The following is a 15,949-nucleotide window of genomic DNA, read 5'->3' as shown; positions in this document are numbered from 1 at the left end:
CCCCCATCCTACTCCATTATTTTATATATTCTTGAAGAATTCTTCAGGTGGACTGCAAGATATCCTTTCATTATATTCTAGAGGAAAACTATTTTACCCCCTAAAAAAGCCTTTTGCCAGCCAAAGTTCTATCAACCACAATGCAGCTGAAACACTGTCTTTTGCAATTAAAAATTTCATAGCAAAAAGAAAATCTAAATTACTTCTAATTCAAACATTTTATCTATCCTGAATGCTCATATTTGAAGCAAGTTCTATGAGAAAGTGTTATTAACACTTAACAAAATTAACAATGTTAATTTTGCTGAAAAATCTGAAGAAGTTGCAGGTTTCAGGGTGTTAATGCCCCTTGTCTATTATGACATCATTATAAGACAAGAGCAAAATGTTTAGGTTATCTTCTTAACCTGCTTTTGTACTTATCTTCATGGTTGAAGAGAATGTGTGTGTGTGTATGTGTGTGTGTGAGAGAGAGATTTCCACCCCACCCCCACCCCCAGGTCACAGAAAGGAGAGAGGGACAGGCAATGTGTTTCTGGGTAACAGGGAACAACTGGGAAAAGAAAAGGGGAAGGAAATAGGGGTCTGATCTCACCCCACTGGCAGGTGAAGGACTGGACAGTCTTTGAGGGGGAAGGAGAGACACTTACTTGTGTGGTGGGAGGTGGCAGCACTTTCTCGAAGTTCTCTTGAAAAGAGCGAAGCTGGTGACTGGTCTGGCTTAGTGCATCCTCCACCAGCTTCCTGAAGGCCGGCTCAGACATGTGGTGGTGGGGGAGCTGGGGGGCACAGGCACTGTCATCAGAGCCCTCCTTGGCAGAGAAGAGACCTCTCTGTCAGGGAGACCCTAAGCCACACTCCAGCCCCAGCTGTGTTAGGATGGACCTTTATGTCTTTGTCCTGGTTTGGGCCTGGGTACTGCCCCACCTTCCTTTACAAAAAGCATCCCTCTACGGGGATCCAGTGGTATTGTCCCTGCTGGTGCCTGGCCATAGGACTGGCAGTCACAGCATCCCTTTGCTAATCTACCATGATTGGTCAAGGAGTGGACAATGGACTAGAGCAAGGCCAATCGGAATCTTCCCATCAGATTTAGTACATGAAGGCTGAGAGTGACAGGGTGATTTTTCTTTTGGATCCTGAGATGTTAAGCTAAAAACCTGCAGCTGTTGAGAGCCACTCTCTCTCACCTTGCAGAAAATGCCTGCTTGACAATAAAGCCAACCCAGAGAGGGAAACAGCCAGGAGATGCAGTGAAAGCCAGAGCCTCAACAACATTGTTTGTTGGGTCTCCCAGCTATACAATTGTATATGTTCTTTATGCCTTTGTATATGTTTTTATGCCTATGTATATGTTCTTTATACCTTCAGTTCAGTTCAATTCAGTCGCTCAGTTGTGTCCGACTCTTTGCGACCCCATGAACCACAGCACGCCAGGCCTCCCTGTCCATCACCAGCTCCCAGAGTCCACTCAAACCTATGTCCATTGAGTTGGTGATGCCATCCAACCATCTTATCCTCTGTTGTCCCCTTCTCCTCCTGCCCTCAATCTTTCCCAGCATCAGGGTCTTTTCCAGTGAGTCAGCTCTTCGCATCAGGTGGCCAAAGTATTGGAGTTTCAGCTTCAGCATCAGTCCTTCCAATGAATATTCAGGACTCATTTCCTTTAGGATGGACTGGTTGGATCTCCTTGCAGTCCAAGGGACTCTCAAGAGTCTTCTCCAACACCACAGTTCAAAAGCATCAATTCTTCAGTGCTCAGCTTTCTTTATAGTCCAACTCTCACATCCATACATGACCACTGGAAAAACCATAGCATTGACTAGACAGACTTTTGTTGGCAAAGTAATGTTTCTGCTTTTAAATATGCTATCTAGGTTGGCCATAACCTTCCTTCCAAGGAGTAAGTGTCTTTTAATTTCATGGCTGAAATCACCATCAGCAGTGATTTTGGAGCCCAAAAAAATAAACTCTGACACTGTTTCCACATCTATTTCCCATGAAGTGATGGGACCAGATGCCATGATTTTCTGAATGTTGAGCTTTAAGCCAACTTTTTCACTCTCCTCTTTCACTTTCATCAAGAGGCTCCTCAGTTCCTCTTCACTTTCTGCCATAAGGATGGTGTCATCTACATATCTGAGATTACTGATATTTCTCCTGGCAATCTTGATTCCAGCTTGTGCTTCATCCAGCCCAGCGTTTCTCATGATGTACTCTGCATATAAGTTAAATAAGCAGGGTGACCATATACAGCCTTGATGTACTCCTTTCCCTATTTGGAACCAGTCTGTTGTTCCATGTCCGGTTTTAACTGTTGTTGCTTCTTGACAGATTCCTCAGGAGGCAGGTCAGGTGGTCTGGTATTCCCATCTCTTTAAGAATTTTCCACAGTTTGCTGTGATCCACACAATCAAAGTGGTATCACACAGTGATAAGGGTGGGGAGGTGGAAAATTTCAGCGGGATTTTTATGCAATAAACTGGATGGAAAAAGCTGAGCTGGGGCACATGAGGCGCAGGAAGCACCATGTGGTATGAGCAACACTGACATCTCTCCAGAGCTTAGACCCACAGGCCACTGAGCTCTGATGTTGATATCAGAGAGAGACTGAAGAACAGTTGAGTGTTCTTTCCTATACCAACCCCAGTCTTCAAAATTCTAAAATCAAAGTTTACACGTGGAGATTTGTTTAAACCTCTCTGTGCCCTATTTATGCTTTCAGCAGATGGCTGTTTTTAACAGGCTCTCCGGCATTGTGGTTCAGGCTCTAGAGTTCACCTGCCAGGATTTAAATTTAGCCATGAGCTATACAGCTTGGGCAAGCTGCTTAACATCTATGGTCCCAGCTTCCTTTTGAAATGAGAATAATAACCATACTTACTCTGTGGAGTTATTGTGAGGATTAAGTGAGACAATATATGGAAAGTATTCCAAACCCAGTACGCAGTAAGGGCTCACAGGGAGGCGGCTGCTAGAAGTAGTAGCAGGGGCAGGAACACCAGCTTGAAGCATTTACTCCTGACTGTGTAGAAGGGGCCCTGTCTCTTGTCACCTGCTTCTGATATGCTCCAGGGAATGGCCCCAAGGCCTGTTATTTTCCCAGGTGAGCCTCCTGTGTTTCTGAGTCCCAGAGCCTGCAAGTGGCCTAGAGTCCCAGTTCTATACTACCCTGGCTTCCATGGCCTGACTCTATTAATGGAGGGAGAATAGGCATGAGAGAGATCCAGAAGGTCCCCATGGCCTCCTCCTGAGCACCTGGTAGCCTATTTGGGAGGCCCAACTTCACTCCACCCCAGCCCCTTCAAGCAAACTGCTGAAGGAGTGAGGAAGCCCAGCCAGGCAATTTCCCAGAGGCACCCCAGTCCTAGAGGCCTTACCTGGGCCAAGCTGTCCTCTGCCCTCTGCAGCACTTGCTTTGCAAGGTCTCTCTGGAGAGTCACAAATGTGCATAGGATCTGGCCGAGCCACCGCACGGCCAGCTGGTTAAACTGTGGAAGTTCAGCCACTAGCAGGGAGTTGAGTGCCTGGTATGTGTGCCGGGCTGCCTCCTCCTCGTAGGTCACACTGCCCACCTCCAACAGCTTCTCTTCTACCCTCTCAAAGTCCAGTAGTTTGTCCAGACGCTTCTTGATCAGGTTCTGAGGGCCTGCCAAGGCTTTGGCCAGGCTGCACAATGGCTGCCACACCTGGGCTTCCAGTTGCTGCTTCTGTGGGGAGAGGTGAGCTTGGGAGTTGAAGAAGGAAGTGGCAGAGGGTGGGCACAGGAAGGAGGAGCTTTGGAGGGAGGCTCCAGTGCCACTCTCACTGAATAGCTGTGACCTCTAGCACGATATCTAACCTTTCTGGGCCTCAAGGTACCCATCTGAGAAATGGGGACAATGCATGTAACAAGCTTAGCAGAGTGCACAGAATAAGTATTCCATATATACCACTTCTTAATACGGTTACTGTGCAGAGATGTTGAAAAAATTTTGTTTAGGATGGTGATCAAAACCATAGTCTTTGGGGCTAAGATCCTAGTTTGCCACTGATCATCTGAATAACCTGGGAGGTCACCCTCTCTGAGCCTCATCTGCAGAATGGAGTTATTAACAGTGTTTACCCTGTAAGCTGTGTTGTGAGGATTAAATGAGTAAAGAATGTAAAGACTTTAGCACAGTGCCTGGCAGATAACATGGCTCAATAAACATTAGCTGGGGCTGTTTGTATCAGGAAAATGCACTAATAATAATTTCCACCCTGCTGACTACCCGGGACAGTTATGGATGTAACCATTGAGGAAAGGGCCTTACTTCTAAATATTATTCTTACAGACTCTGCCACCTGCCTGAAAAAAAGAAGGGAGAAGTTCCACTCACAAACTCTGGGAAGGCCTGGAGTTGCAGGTCTCTTGCCAGGTAACAGTACTGTACCACAGGGCCCCCAGGGATTTCCAGATTGTAGTCCTGGGGCCGGAAGCGGAGGAAAGCCTAGATGGGGTCAAAGGAGAGCCAATCACAGCCCACTGAGACCATCTCACACCTGAATGTCCCTCCACAAAATCCCGGAAGAGGATAACAGCACACCCTCCAAGTGTCTGCACACAGCTAATCTATCTTTGCACAACTTGGGTGATTAGAATGTTCTTTCTCTAAGCCCACATCTTTCTCGCTATCCCAGTGTTGCCTCCAATTCACACACTTCTCGTTATCACCTTTGTAAATTTTTTTTTCTGCCATGTCTGCTCCTCATGTTCTAATAATACTTTTCCTTAAATCAACCTAGCATCCCTATTTAAATCAGTGCATTAAAACAAACAAACAAACAAAAAACACCTTATGGGGAATTCCCTGGCAGTCTAGTGGTTAGGAGTCTGTGCTTTCACTGCCGAGGGCCCAGGTTCCATCCTTGGTCAGGAAACTAAGATTCCACAAGCGGCATGGCATGGCCAAAAGAAAACACCTTATGATACTTCCATAAAGGGAAAGCCAGTAATAATTGCCATAAATAAGCATGTTAAGAATAAGTGTTATAAAAACAATGTTATTAAATTCTGTCTGAGCATCATGGCCAGCTGAAGACTTCCAGCCTGAGACTGGTTCTGCTGGTTTATTTACACGCCAGCAAAAGAGGCTTTTCCTGGACTCTTGAGGATTAAAAGAGAGAGTCAATTTCTTGCTATGGGATTCCATGTCAACACTGTATCTGTCATGTAAATCCTGCATTCAGGGAAACGCAGCTTTAATGCTTCTAAGTATCTGTTCTTCCCTGCAAAGCCAGACGTGTCTCTTGGGGGCTTCTGGTTTCTCTTTCTTAAGGCCCCTCCATTTTTTCTCTGAGGGCCTTCCCCTTTTCACTCACTGTGCTGTTATCTTTCCTTAGGGGCTGGGGCAAGATGGAGCAGGAACAAGCAGGGGGTGTGCCCCACACAGAAAAGCATAGAACTACAACCTCTCTCCTTCTACACACTTCCAATAATGCCACCCCAAATCCTATTATCCAAAGAGCCTGTTATCATCTGACTGAGCTGGTCTGTGCAAATGGATGTGACTGAGAACAAAACCACACAAAAGGGACAGAGTGGATGGAATGAGTCAGCAGCGATGACAAGAACGAACTGGGAACTTGGGCGCAAGGAAAGGGATGTGCTGGTTGGGAATGCAAACTGGTATCCCTGTGGGCTGAATCTGGCTTGCAAAAATGTATTTTCTTGGGCCCACATAACATTTAGATTCTTATTTAATTAGTTGCTCACGTGGACACATCATGAGATTTCACCTAAAGGTCTCAATTTTCAGTTTTCTTCTTCCTTAAAATCAGAAGAACTGGCAGCATTGGGTCCACACCCCCATGCAGCAACAACTCCCGTGAAACAGGGCATTTTATTTTATGTTATTCATTTATTCATTTATTGAGTCATTCAAACTCCAAATATTACTACATATTGAACTCTACCATAAAAGTCTCATAAATAGACAATAGGCCTATACACCTATACACTTCAGTCAATAATATTACCTGCCTGGTCCCTTTGAACATCTGTGTTTGTCACTCCTGCTCTAGCACCGGTCTGGCAGGGTCCTTCCAAAGGACTCTGTTTCCAGTGAATTTGACTCTGCCCAGTGGGAACCCCAGTCCCTGAACATTCAATGAACTCAAAAGTTGCCTCAGCCAGATAACCTCTGGATTAAGGAGTGCTTGCCCATGGCCCTTCTCTGGCCTCCAACCAGCAACTGTTATGATCTCTTCCAATTGGTTCTTGAAGCTGGTGCCTTTGTCAGGGGCTTGTTCAATGGGCCCTACGTACCTGCCCAGGTATCCCAGCGCCTCCCCCCGCACCCCTACCATTATTTACCACAGGGCCCTCACCTCCAAATTATCCAGGTAAGCAGCCACGTTGCTCTTCAGCTCGGTCACACACAGCGACACCCAGTGGAACCTCTCTTCTAAGTCATCAAATTCTTTGTCTTCCATCTGAGAGTAAAGTTACACTTATAAGGGCCAAGAACATCCACGTGGGGGCACCTCTGTCCCAAGTCCTTGCAAGGAACCACACACACACACACACACCTTTCCACAGACCTGTGCATCAGAGCCATTCCTCCAGTCCCCAAACTGAGTGGGATGGTTAGAGGCAGTGAATGCGGCTTAGTGGTTTTGTATTCAGACCATGGAATCAGACACACGAGCCCTGGTTCACTTGCTTCCTGTCTGTGTGAACTTAGGCAAGTGTTCTGCCCTCTTGGAGCCTGTTTCATCTTCTGCAACATGGGGATAATACGAACATTTACTTCATTGTGTGGAACTATTAATGCCTGGTTCAGAGTAAGTACTCAGTCAACCTAAATTTCTACTAGTAGCTATTTAAGGCTTGTTCCTTGCCCAGGCCCAGACATAAGTTCTCCTATCTGTGTCAAGGGGCTTTGCTGGTGGCTCAGAGGTAAAGAATCTGCCTGCAGGGCAGCAGACACAAGAGATTCAGGTTTGATTCCTGGGTCAGGAAGATCCCTTGGGGGAGGAAATGGCAACCCATTCTATTATTCTTGCCTGGAGAATCCCACTGCCAGAGAAGCCTGGTGGGCTACAGTCCATAAGGTCGAAAAGCTAAAACTGAGCGACTGAAAACACACACACACACACCTGTATCAAGAGGCCCCAGAGAAAGAGCAGCACAAGGTGCAGAGGAGAAAGCCCCACCCTGGCTCTTCAGAATCAAGTGGAGGGACTTCCCTAACTTCCAGTGCAGGGGTGTCGGTTTGATTCCTGGTTAGGAAGCATCACTACAAACAAAGCTAGTGGAGGTGATGGAATTCCAGTTGAGCTATTTCAAATCCTAAAAGATAATGCTGTGAAAGTGCTGCACTCAATATGCCAACAAATTTGGAAAACTCAGCAGTGGCCACAGGACTGGAAAAGGTCAGTTTTCATTCCAATCCCAAAGAAAGGCAACGCCAAAGAATGCTCAAACTACTACACAATTGTACTCGTCTCACAGGCTAGCAAAGTAATGCTGAAAATTCTCCAAGCCAGGCTTCAACAGTACATGAACCATGAAATTCCATATGTTCAAGCTGGATTTAGAAAAGGCAGAGGAACCAGAGATCAAATTGCCAACATCTGCTGGATCATCAAAAAAGCAAGAGTGTTCCAGAAAAACATCTACTTCTGCTTTATGGACTACGCCAAAGCCTTCAACTGTGTGGATCATAACAAACTATGGAAAATTCTTAAAGAGAAAGGAATACCAGACCACTTGACCTGCCTCCTGAGAAATCTGTATATAGGTAAAGAAGCAACAGTTAGAACTGGACATGGAACAACAGACTGGTTCCAAATTGGAACAGGAGTACGTCAAGGCTGTATAGTGTCACCCTGCTTATTTAACTTATATGCAGAGTATACCATGAGAAATGCTGGGCTGGATGAAGCACAAGCTGGAATCAAGATTGTTGGGAGAAATATCAATAACTTCAGATATGCAGATGACACCACCCTTATGGCAGAAAGCTAAGAAGAACTAAAGACCCTCTTGATGAAAGTGAAAGAGGAGAGTGAAAAAGTTGGCTTACAACTCAACAATCAGAAAACTAAGATTATGGCATCCAGTCCCATCACTTCATGGCAAATAGATGGGGAAACAATGGAAACAGGGACAGACTTTATTTTTTGCACTCCAAAAATCACTGCAGATGGTGAATGCAGCCATGAAATTAAAAGATGCTTGCTCTTCGGAAGAAAAGTTATGACCAACCTAGATAGCATATTACAAAGCAAAGACATTATTTTGCCAACAAAGGTCCATCTAGTCAAAGCTACGGTGTTTCTAGTAGTCATGTAGGGATGTGAGAGTTGGACTATAAAGAAAGCTGAGCGCTAAAGAATTTATGCTTTTGAACTGTGGTGTTGGAGAAGACTTTTGAGAGTCCCTTGGACTGCAAGGAGATCCAACCAGTCCATCCTAAAGGAAATGAGTCCTGAATATTCATTGGAAGGACTGATGCTGAAGCTGAAACTCCAATACTTTGGCCACCTGATGCAAGAACTGACTCATTTGAAAAGACCCTGATGCTGGGAAAGATTGAAGGCGGGAAGAGAAAGGGATGGCAGAGGATGAGATAGTTAGATGGCATCACTGATTCAATGGACATGAGTTTGAGTAAACTCCAGAAGTTGCTGATGGACAGGGAGGCCTGGTGTGTTGCATTCCATGCAGCTGCAAAGAGTCAGACACAGCTGAGCGACTGAACTGAACTGAACAGCAGGCTAATATCCCACATGCCCTGTGGCCAAAATGCCAGGACATAAAACAGAAGCAACATTGAAACAAATTCAAACAAAGACTTTTAAAATGGTCCACAACAAAAAATCTTTAAAAAACCACAAACTTTAAACAAAAGAATCAAATGAGGGTGCCTACTCTGCCCCTTCCTGGCCTCAGTCTCCCCATCTCTGAAAGCAGTCTAAGACTCCACCTCACCACCGCACCGTCTTTCCCCTTGGGATGGCTAGTATGCAACCCTTCCTCTAGTCCATCGCTCACCCTGGGAACAAGCCCCGCCTCCTGCTTCAGCAGCTGGCTCAGTCGGGTGGTCTTCTTGGAGAGGGTGTGTGTATTGATGCGAGCCAGTCGCTCCCGGAGGCTCAGCGGCTCCACCTTGGTGTACTTGGAGGCTGCACCAACAGAGGAAAAGGAGGGCACAGGGACCAGAGCTGACCCAGGAAAGTAAGAAACCCTGACATCCCAGCTGGGCACCTCTTGGGCCCTCTTCTCAAACGTCAGGGTCACACCCATTAGAATGGCAAATCTTGGAGGTAAAACACAGGGCTCAGAGTCCTCACTGACTGAAAAGGTTCATACCAGCTTGATTTCTTGCGCCTCAGTTTCCTCATCTGTAAATGAGGCCAACCACTTCCCAGGGTTGCTGGGAGATCACATACAATGATGGAAATGGAGCAAATGACTTAAGCTCTCATTTTACCCAACTGTGAAATGAGACTAACAGTGCCAACCTCAGGGCTATCGTAAGGATCAAACAAAATAATAAGTGAAAAAAACAAGTCATAGCCATAGTAAACATTAGCTAAATTATCATTAGTATATTGTCTTAGTTGCGTAAGTGTTTCCTCTACCTACGACACTGTGACACTCTGCAGACCTTTCTGTTTTAGCAACTTGAGAGGCGGCAATCTCCCCACTTTCTCCTCCTACCCTCATCCCTGACACATACACAGCTCTTTGCCTCCCAGTATTCATTTCTCCTTAGTATAGCAGCCATGCGGTTTCTATAAGAATGATTTCACTTTAGTTCAGGGAGTGGTTGCTGACTGTTACAAGCCAGTTCACACGATCCCCACTCCTCTACCACAGTGACAGGTTCAAAGAAAGGCTGACAACCCAGGCCTAAGCCAATCAGTTCATGGCATTCCCCTAACCAAGGCAGTTGGTTCAGGGTGAGCATATGACTCAAGTAAATCCTACTAGAATGAAGCTCCAATTTAGTGTTTACAGCTAAGCGGAGAAAGGGTCCATGTTCTCCTGAAGGGTGTGGTGTTCAGATGTGAGTCTTAGGACAGCAATACCCATTTACTGTTATGAGGGAGGCCAGTTTGAAGAGGCCAGTGACACATAGTGGAGGTCAGAGACAAGAGAATTATAGGGAAATGACACCAGCTCCCAGACTAAATCCTACTTAAAGCCCACGTTACCTCTGGACTTGTAGGTTACATAAGCGACTGTCTTCCCTTTTACTAGTAAAGCCAGTTTGAGGTGAGTTTTTTGCTAATTAGACGCATTCTCATTAATGTATCACCTAAATGCCCCAAGTCCTTACCCACTTCTTTGCGCCTCTTGTACTCATTGATGTTGGTGACCACATCCTGGAGCGCAGAGGTAGCCCTCTGAAGGACAGCATAGGCACTGGCATCAGGGAGTGTGTTCTCCAGAATTTTCTGCAGCAGCAGTGGGTATTTGGTAATCCTCTGCAGAGGAATTACCAGGAAGAAGCTGAGGCCTGAAGGTCCAGCTTGCGGCCTGAGGGAGAAGGCTGGTGTTAAGTAGGTCAGGTCCACACTTGGGGGCACCAAGGGGCCTGGGCTCTAGTGTCAGCTCTGCTATTTAACTTGCTGTGTGATCTCAGGCAAGCTGCCCTCTTTCGGGGATCCTCAGTTTCTTCATTGGGTGCTGCTAGTTTTCACTTTACCCTTTTCTGGGCCTCGGTTCCCCACATGTACTAAATCCAAAGGTCAGTTCTCTGTCCTCAGCTTACTCGGTCTCTCAATAGCAGACACAGCAGACTGTTCCCTCTTTCTTAAAACACTTTCTTCTTTTGGCCCCAGAGATGCCCTTTGTCCTGCTTCTCTCACTCCACAGGCCACTCTCCTGGCCTCCTCTGCTGGCTTCTCTCCAATGCTGGAGTGCCCCGGGGCCTCCTCTCTCCACTCAATCTCTTCCTGAGCTCCTTTAGTCCTACAGCTTTAAACACATGGCAAACCCAGATCTCCACTTCTTACTACTGTCCAGAGCTCCAGACTCACACAGTCAACTAGCCTACTTGAGATCTCCAATTGGGTATGTCTCAAGTACAACTCCATCTGCTGGACATGAACATGATATTTCATTTTAAAAAAATGGTCCTGCTGCTTCAAAAAAAAGCGTTTTTAAAATCATAGGAACTTGGGAAATCCCCGGTGGTTTGATGGTTAGGATTCAGTGCTTCCACTGCTGTAGGCCCAAGTTTAATCCCCACTGGAGGAACTAAGATCTCACAAGCCTTGGGGCACAGCCCCCTCCAAACTTTAATCATAGGAATTTAATGTTTAGAGAGGCATGTAAAGTATTTAAGGGTAAAGACTCATAGTATCTGCAACTTCCTTTAAATTACTTAGTACAAAATTAAATGCAGCAAAGAGAAGGCATTCATACTTGCTCATTTCAGGTGGTGGGTGTGTGTGTTCATTACATTATTCTATTTTTCTATAAGGCTTGAAAATTTTAAATTGAAAAAGGAAAATACAAAACACAGGAACTAATAGTTACAAGGTCCCTTCCAGATGTACCATTTGATGCATAAATGATTATTTCTAGCCCCCTCTCTGATGATGTCTGGAAGTTGCAGAAACAGTGCCCAAGTCAATGGCATCTGGAACAAGGCTCCAACAATCTTTCTTTGATCATGACCAGTAGCCCTCAGACCCACCTTCTGAGAAAGACACAAGGGTTTCAAACATCAATGTCTAAGCATGCCTCCTCCATAAAGACTCACAAATACCTCTCATGACTATTATCTGGCCTCCTCTCCACAGTACCTTTGCCTCTTACTCTTCTTCCTATGGAAAAAACCTCCAGACCAAATGTCCAGGAAAGATCAGCCATAAGGCCTAGAACAGACAGAGCAGGTGGGAACTACCCCCTCCCTCCCATTAACTGCAGGAGGTTGGAACGCAGGGGTGAAACTCATCTGTTAGGATATGCCTGTACTGACCATCTGCTCTCACCAAGGTTTCCTAGCACCTGGCTGACTGTGGGCAGGAGAGGTGGAAACAGTGGTCAGATATTTGCAAAACTCTGTCCTCTGAGCTTACTTTTCATGGGAAAGGGACAACCGCCTCATGGGGACAACTACTGCCTCACAAATCAGAGATGACAGAGGCAGGGGGCCTTCAAAGAGATGATTACATCTCTTCTCCACAATCATCAAGAACTATAGAAGTATAGCAACCTCTTTCTTTATAGCCTTTCTAAAGTAATTTGGAGAAAACTCTTTATGTAGCCTATCAGACGAGCAATAAAAATTAAAAGACTTGGGACTTCCCTGGTAGTTTAGTGGTTAAGACTCTGTGTTCCCAACGCAGGGGGTATGGGTGCAATCCTGATTGAAGAACTAAGATCCCGCATGCCACATGGTGTGGCCAAAAAAAAAAAAAAAATTGAAAGACTCACCCAGAGTTGGATGAATATGGGGAAACCAGCCCTCTTACATTTCTTACATTCTCTTGGTGGGAGTATCAGTTGGTGGGATCTTTTTAGAGAGTAATTTAGCAATTTGTGAATTATACAATTCCCTAAATCCTACTACAGAAATCTACCCACAGAAATATTAACTCAAGTGAGCATGGATAAAGGTAGAAGTTATTCAGCAACTCTGTGACAGTAAAATTTGGGAAACAACTCAAATATCCTTCAATAGGGGATGAGCTGACTATGAGCTGCCCTGGAAAAGAACCCTACATAGCCATTAAAAAAGAACATGGTAAAAAAAAAAAAAGGGAACATGGCAAAATAATTCATGACTATGGTTAAGTGAAAAAACAAGTCCTAGAATGTAGAGTAGGAGTCCCTTAAAAATTCATTAATTCATTCATTCTTTCTATTTATCTATCCATCCATCCATCCATCCAACATCTAGACTTTCCCATGGAAAGTCTATTTCTTACTTGTCTGTAAATAGACAGAATCAAATTTGGATGGAACGTGTTAACTACTAGGGGAGGCATGGGGAACAGGAAACCAAGGGGGAATGGACTTATACTTTTTACTTTATATAACTGTATATTGTTTAAAATTTCCTTTTTTCAATAAGCATGTTACTTTCATACTTAAATAAAAAATGCCAATAAAGGAAAACAGATTATGTGTCTTCTCCCAACACTCTGCCTAAGTTGTTGTGGAACTGCAGGTGCTTTGTGTTGGACTGATCCACCTCTCCTCCCCACTGAAAGCTATGCCATTGAACTGGTCTCCCTAAGGCAGAGCTTCCTGTGGCAGCAAGGAGAAGCCTTGGATTCCACTGGCTGCCAGGTGGGAAGCACTGCCTTAAGAGCTGCTAAGTCGCTTCAGTCGTGGCCGACTCTGTGCGACCCCATAGATGGCAGCCCACCAGGCTCCCCTGTCCCTGGGATTCTCCAGGCAAGAACACTGGAGTGGGTTGCCATTTCCTTCTCCAATGCATGAAAGTGAAAAGTGAAAGTGAAATTGCTCAGTCGAGTCCGACTCTTAGCGACCCCATGGACTGCAGCCTACCAGGCTCCTCCGTCCATGGGATTTTCCAGGCAAGAGTACTGGAGTGGGATGCCATTGCCTTCTCTGGCCTTAAGAGCTAGGGTAAACTAAACACCTCACCAACTCACCCACCCAAATAAAAAGTGGGAGGTAGCGTATATTTTGGAATCACAAAGATCTAATAAGATGGTGCCATTTATCCTATCTGGATATCCAGCTGCTATGATCCTCGTCAGCCAGGCTCCAGAAAGAGCCCCATGATCATCAGCACAGAAAGCCAGGATGACTGTTTCAGGAGGGAGGTGATTAAAAGTTCAAAAGCAGCATACATAGTAGGAGCCCCCTAAAATTCATTCTATCTATCCATCCATCCATCCACCATCCAATGTCTATACTTTCCCGTAGGAAGTATATTTTCTGTCTGCCTGTAAATACAAAGAGTAAAATTGGGATGACCGAAAGGATGTCATTTCTGCTGCAACATTAGACCAGAGGATTTCATTGAGGGCAATCTTGAAACCTGCAGACTCTGCGGTGCTGCAGGCATTTAGTGGACAGGGTCCCAGGGAAGCAGAATATCCTGCAAGGACAGTCTTGCATTAGGGAGAATTGTTCTACATTTCATATGCCCCTCTCAACATTCAGAGACTGAATGAATGCCTTGAAACAGGCTGCAATTTCAAGAACTGAGATATTTTTGTGACACCTGGACTCCATCCAGTCACATATCTTCACACTGGGAATTACTATGATACTACCTGTTGTAAATAAGACACAGGCCATCTGTAAGAACATCATTCCTCATTTTCTCTGCCTCCCAGTATGTAATATTATCCCTACTTCAATTATGTTATTTCCTTCTTTCTCTTATCATACACAAGGAAGTCAAGTTTGTGTCATTCCAGGGTACACATATTCTCTGCTCTTTTGGTTTTCTGTACTTTGTGTACAGAATGGCTTCTGACTCTTTTTCGCTTATAAGCATGTGATTGCTAGTGTAGTGGTACCCAAGCATTTGCATACTGAAATACATATTACATTATTAGAAATTATTTTCCTTTTATTTCTCATTTAATTGTAGCTAAGCCATTATGTTTATTTTTTTCAGTTATCTATATAGACAGGAGAATTTTTTTCAGAATATAACTCAGGATAATAAATTTGTTATAAAAAGGGAGTACTAGGATTGAAGGAGCAGAGAACCACAGTGTGGTCTCAGGGAACCATAATCCCTTCCTAACCAAGATAACTCCCATAGCTGGCAATTACTGAGTATTACCTGTATGCAGTGAGTCTACATCCCCATGAGCTGTTGCTTTTACTTCCACTCTACATGTAGGGAAACCAGGTTCTGAGACAAAAAAATGGCTTATGTCAAGGTGAATAAGGAGCAGAGAGCTCAATTCACTGCCAGGCTGCCTGGTGCCAAAGCCCATGAGAAATGTCTGGCCTAGTTGGGAAAGACTGGAGTGCAGAAGATGTGACAAAGAGCTGCTGCTGCTAAGTCGCTTCAGTCGTGTCCGACTCTGTGCGACCCCATAGATGGCAGCCCACCAGGCTCCGCCATCCCTGGGATTCTCCAGGCAAGAATACTGGAGTGGGTTGCCATTTCCTTCTCCAGTGCATGAACAGGAAAAGTGAAGTGAAGTCGCTCAGTCATGTCTGACTCTTAGCGACCCCATGGACTACAGCCTACCAGGCTCCTCCGTCCATGGGATTTTCCAGGCAAGAGTACTGGAGTGGGGTGCCATTGCCTTCTCCAAGAGCAGCCTCTGTGCTAACTAGAGCCCCCCACACAGTGCTTCTAACATGTCTGAACTAGATGTCAATATTTAACACTGGGGAGACTTACATCAAAGCTTCTGGTTTCTCTTGAAAGATCAGAGGATCTGGCCACAGTGGAATCATATTTCTACACAGCAACTGAGGTAGATGGTTTACAAAAAAATGGCTGCAATTACTTTATTCTCTGTATCTATACCCTTTGAATATGACTTTGAAGCTCTCCTACCAAGAAGTGGGAACTATTTTTCCACCTCCTGAGTCTGGCACAGCATGTCAATTCCAAGCTGAGATCTCAAAAGGCAGAGCTGAGTCAGCTCGTGTGTCCCACGTTCATAGGAAAGTCCAACCAACATCAGCAAAGCTGACCTACGGTTGATCACAGACATGTGAGGGAGTTCAGCCAGGACTAGAAAAATCATTTACTGAGTCCAGCTAAATTGCTAACATGCATAAATGTGACCTTGAGAAACATTTGCTTTAAACAAATTTTGGAGATGATTTATATTTTAAACCGCTATATTTGGGGTGCTATGCTATAGTAAAAGCTACCTGATAGACCGATGATCAGCTGAGGCTGGACTGCAGCTGCACCCTCTACAGGGACTGCTGGCTCTGATTTGCCACAGTCTCCATTACTCCCTTTTGTCTCACAGCTGGCATCCTGCTTCCCTCATTTCTGTTACT

General features: G+C 45.1%; 1 protein-coding gene across 11 annotated transcripts in view; it reads right to left on the bottom strand.

Moving 5' to 3' along the window:
• The window catches only part of ARHGEF37 (Rho guanine nucleotide exchange factor 37), a 79,511-nt gene that overhangs the window by 9,415 nt on the left and 54,147 nt on the right, over positions 1 to 15,949 (bottom strand). For all 11 annotated transcript variants that reach the window (XM_081495759.1, XM_081495761.1, XM_081495769.1 and 8 more), the window contains 6 exons: positions 10,314 to 10,513; positions 9,023 to 9,153; positions 6,352 to 6,456; positions 4,362 to 4,472; positions 3,381 to 3,710; positions 651 to 779 (listed from right to left, as the gene is read on the bottom strand). In XM_081495759.1, coding sequence (XP_081351885.1) covers positions 651 to 779; positions 3,381 to 3,710; positions 4,362 to 4,472; positions 6,352 to 6,456; positions 9,023 to 9,153; positions 10,314 to 10,513 — 1,006 coding nt within the window. The remainder of the gene's footprint in view (positions 1 to 650; positions 780 to 3,380; positions 3,711 to 4,361; positions 4,473 to 6,351; positions 6,457 to 9,022; positions 9,154 to 10,313; positions 10,514 to 15,949) is intronic.

Source organism: Giraffa tippelskirchi, chromosome 6 (genome assembly GCF_054371585.1).
Source record: "Giraffa tippelskirchi isolate mGirTip1 chromosome 6, T2T-mGirTip1v1.2.pri, whole genome shotgun sequence".
Classification (NCBI taxonomy): domain Eukaryota; kingdom Metazoa; phylum Chordata; class Mammalia; order Artiodactyla; family Giraffidae; genus Giraffa; species Giraffa tippelskirchi.
The sequence above is the reverse complement of the archived record's forward strand: the minus strand, read 5'-3'. Positions and strand labels throughout refer to the sequence as shown.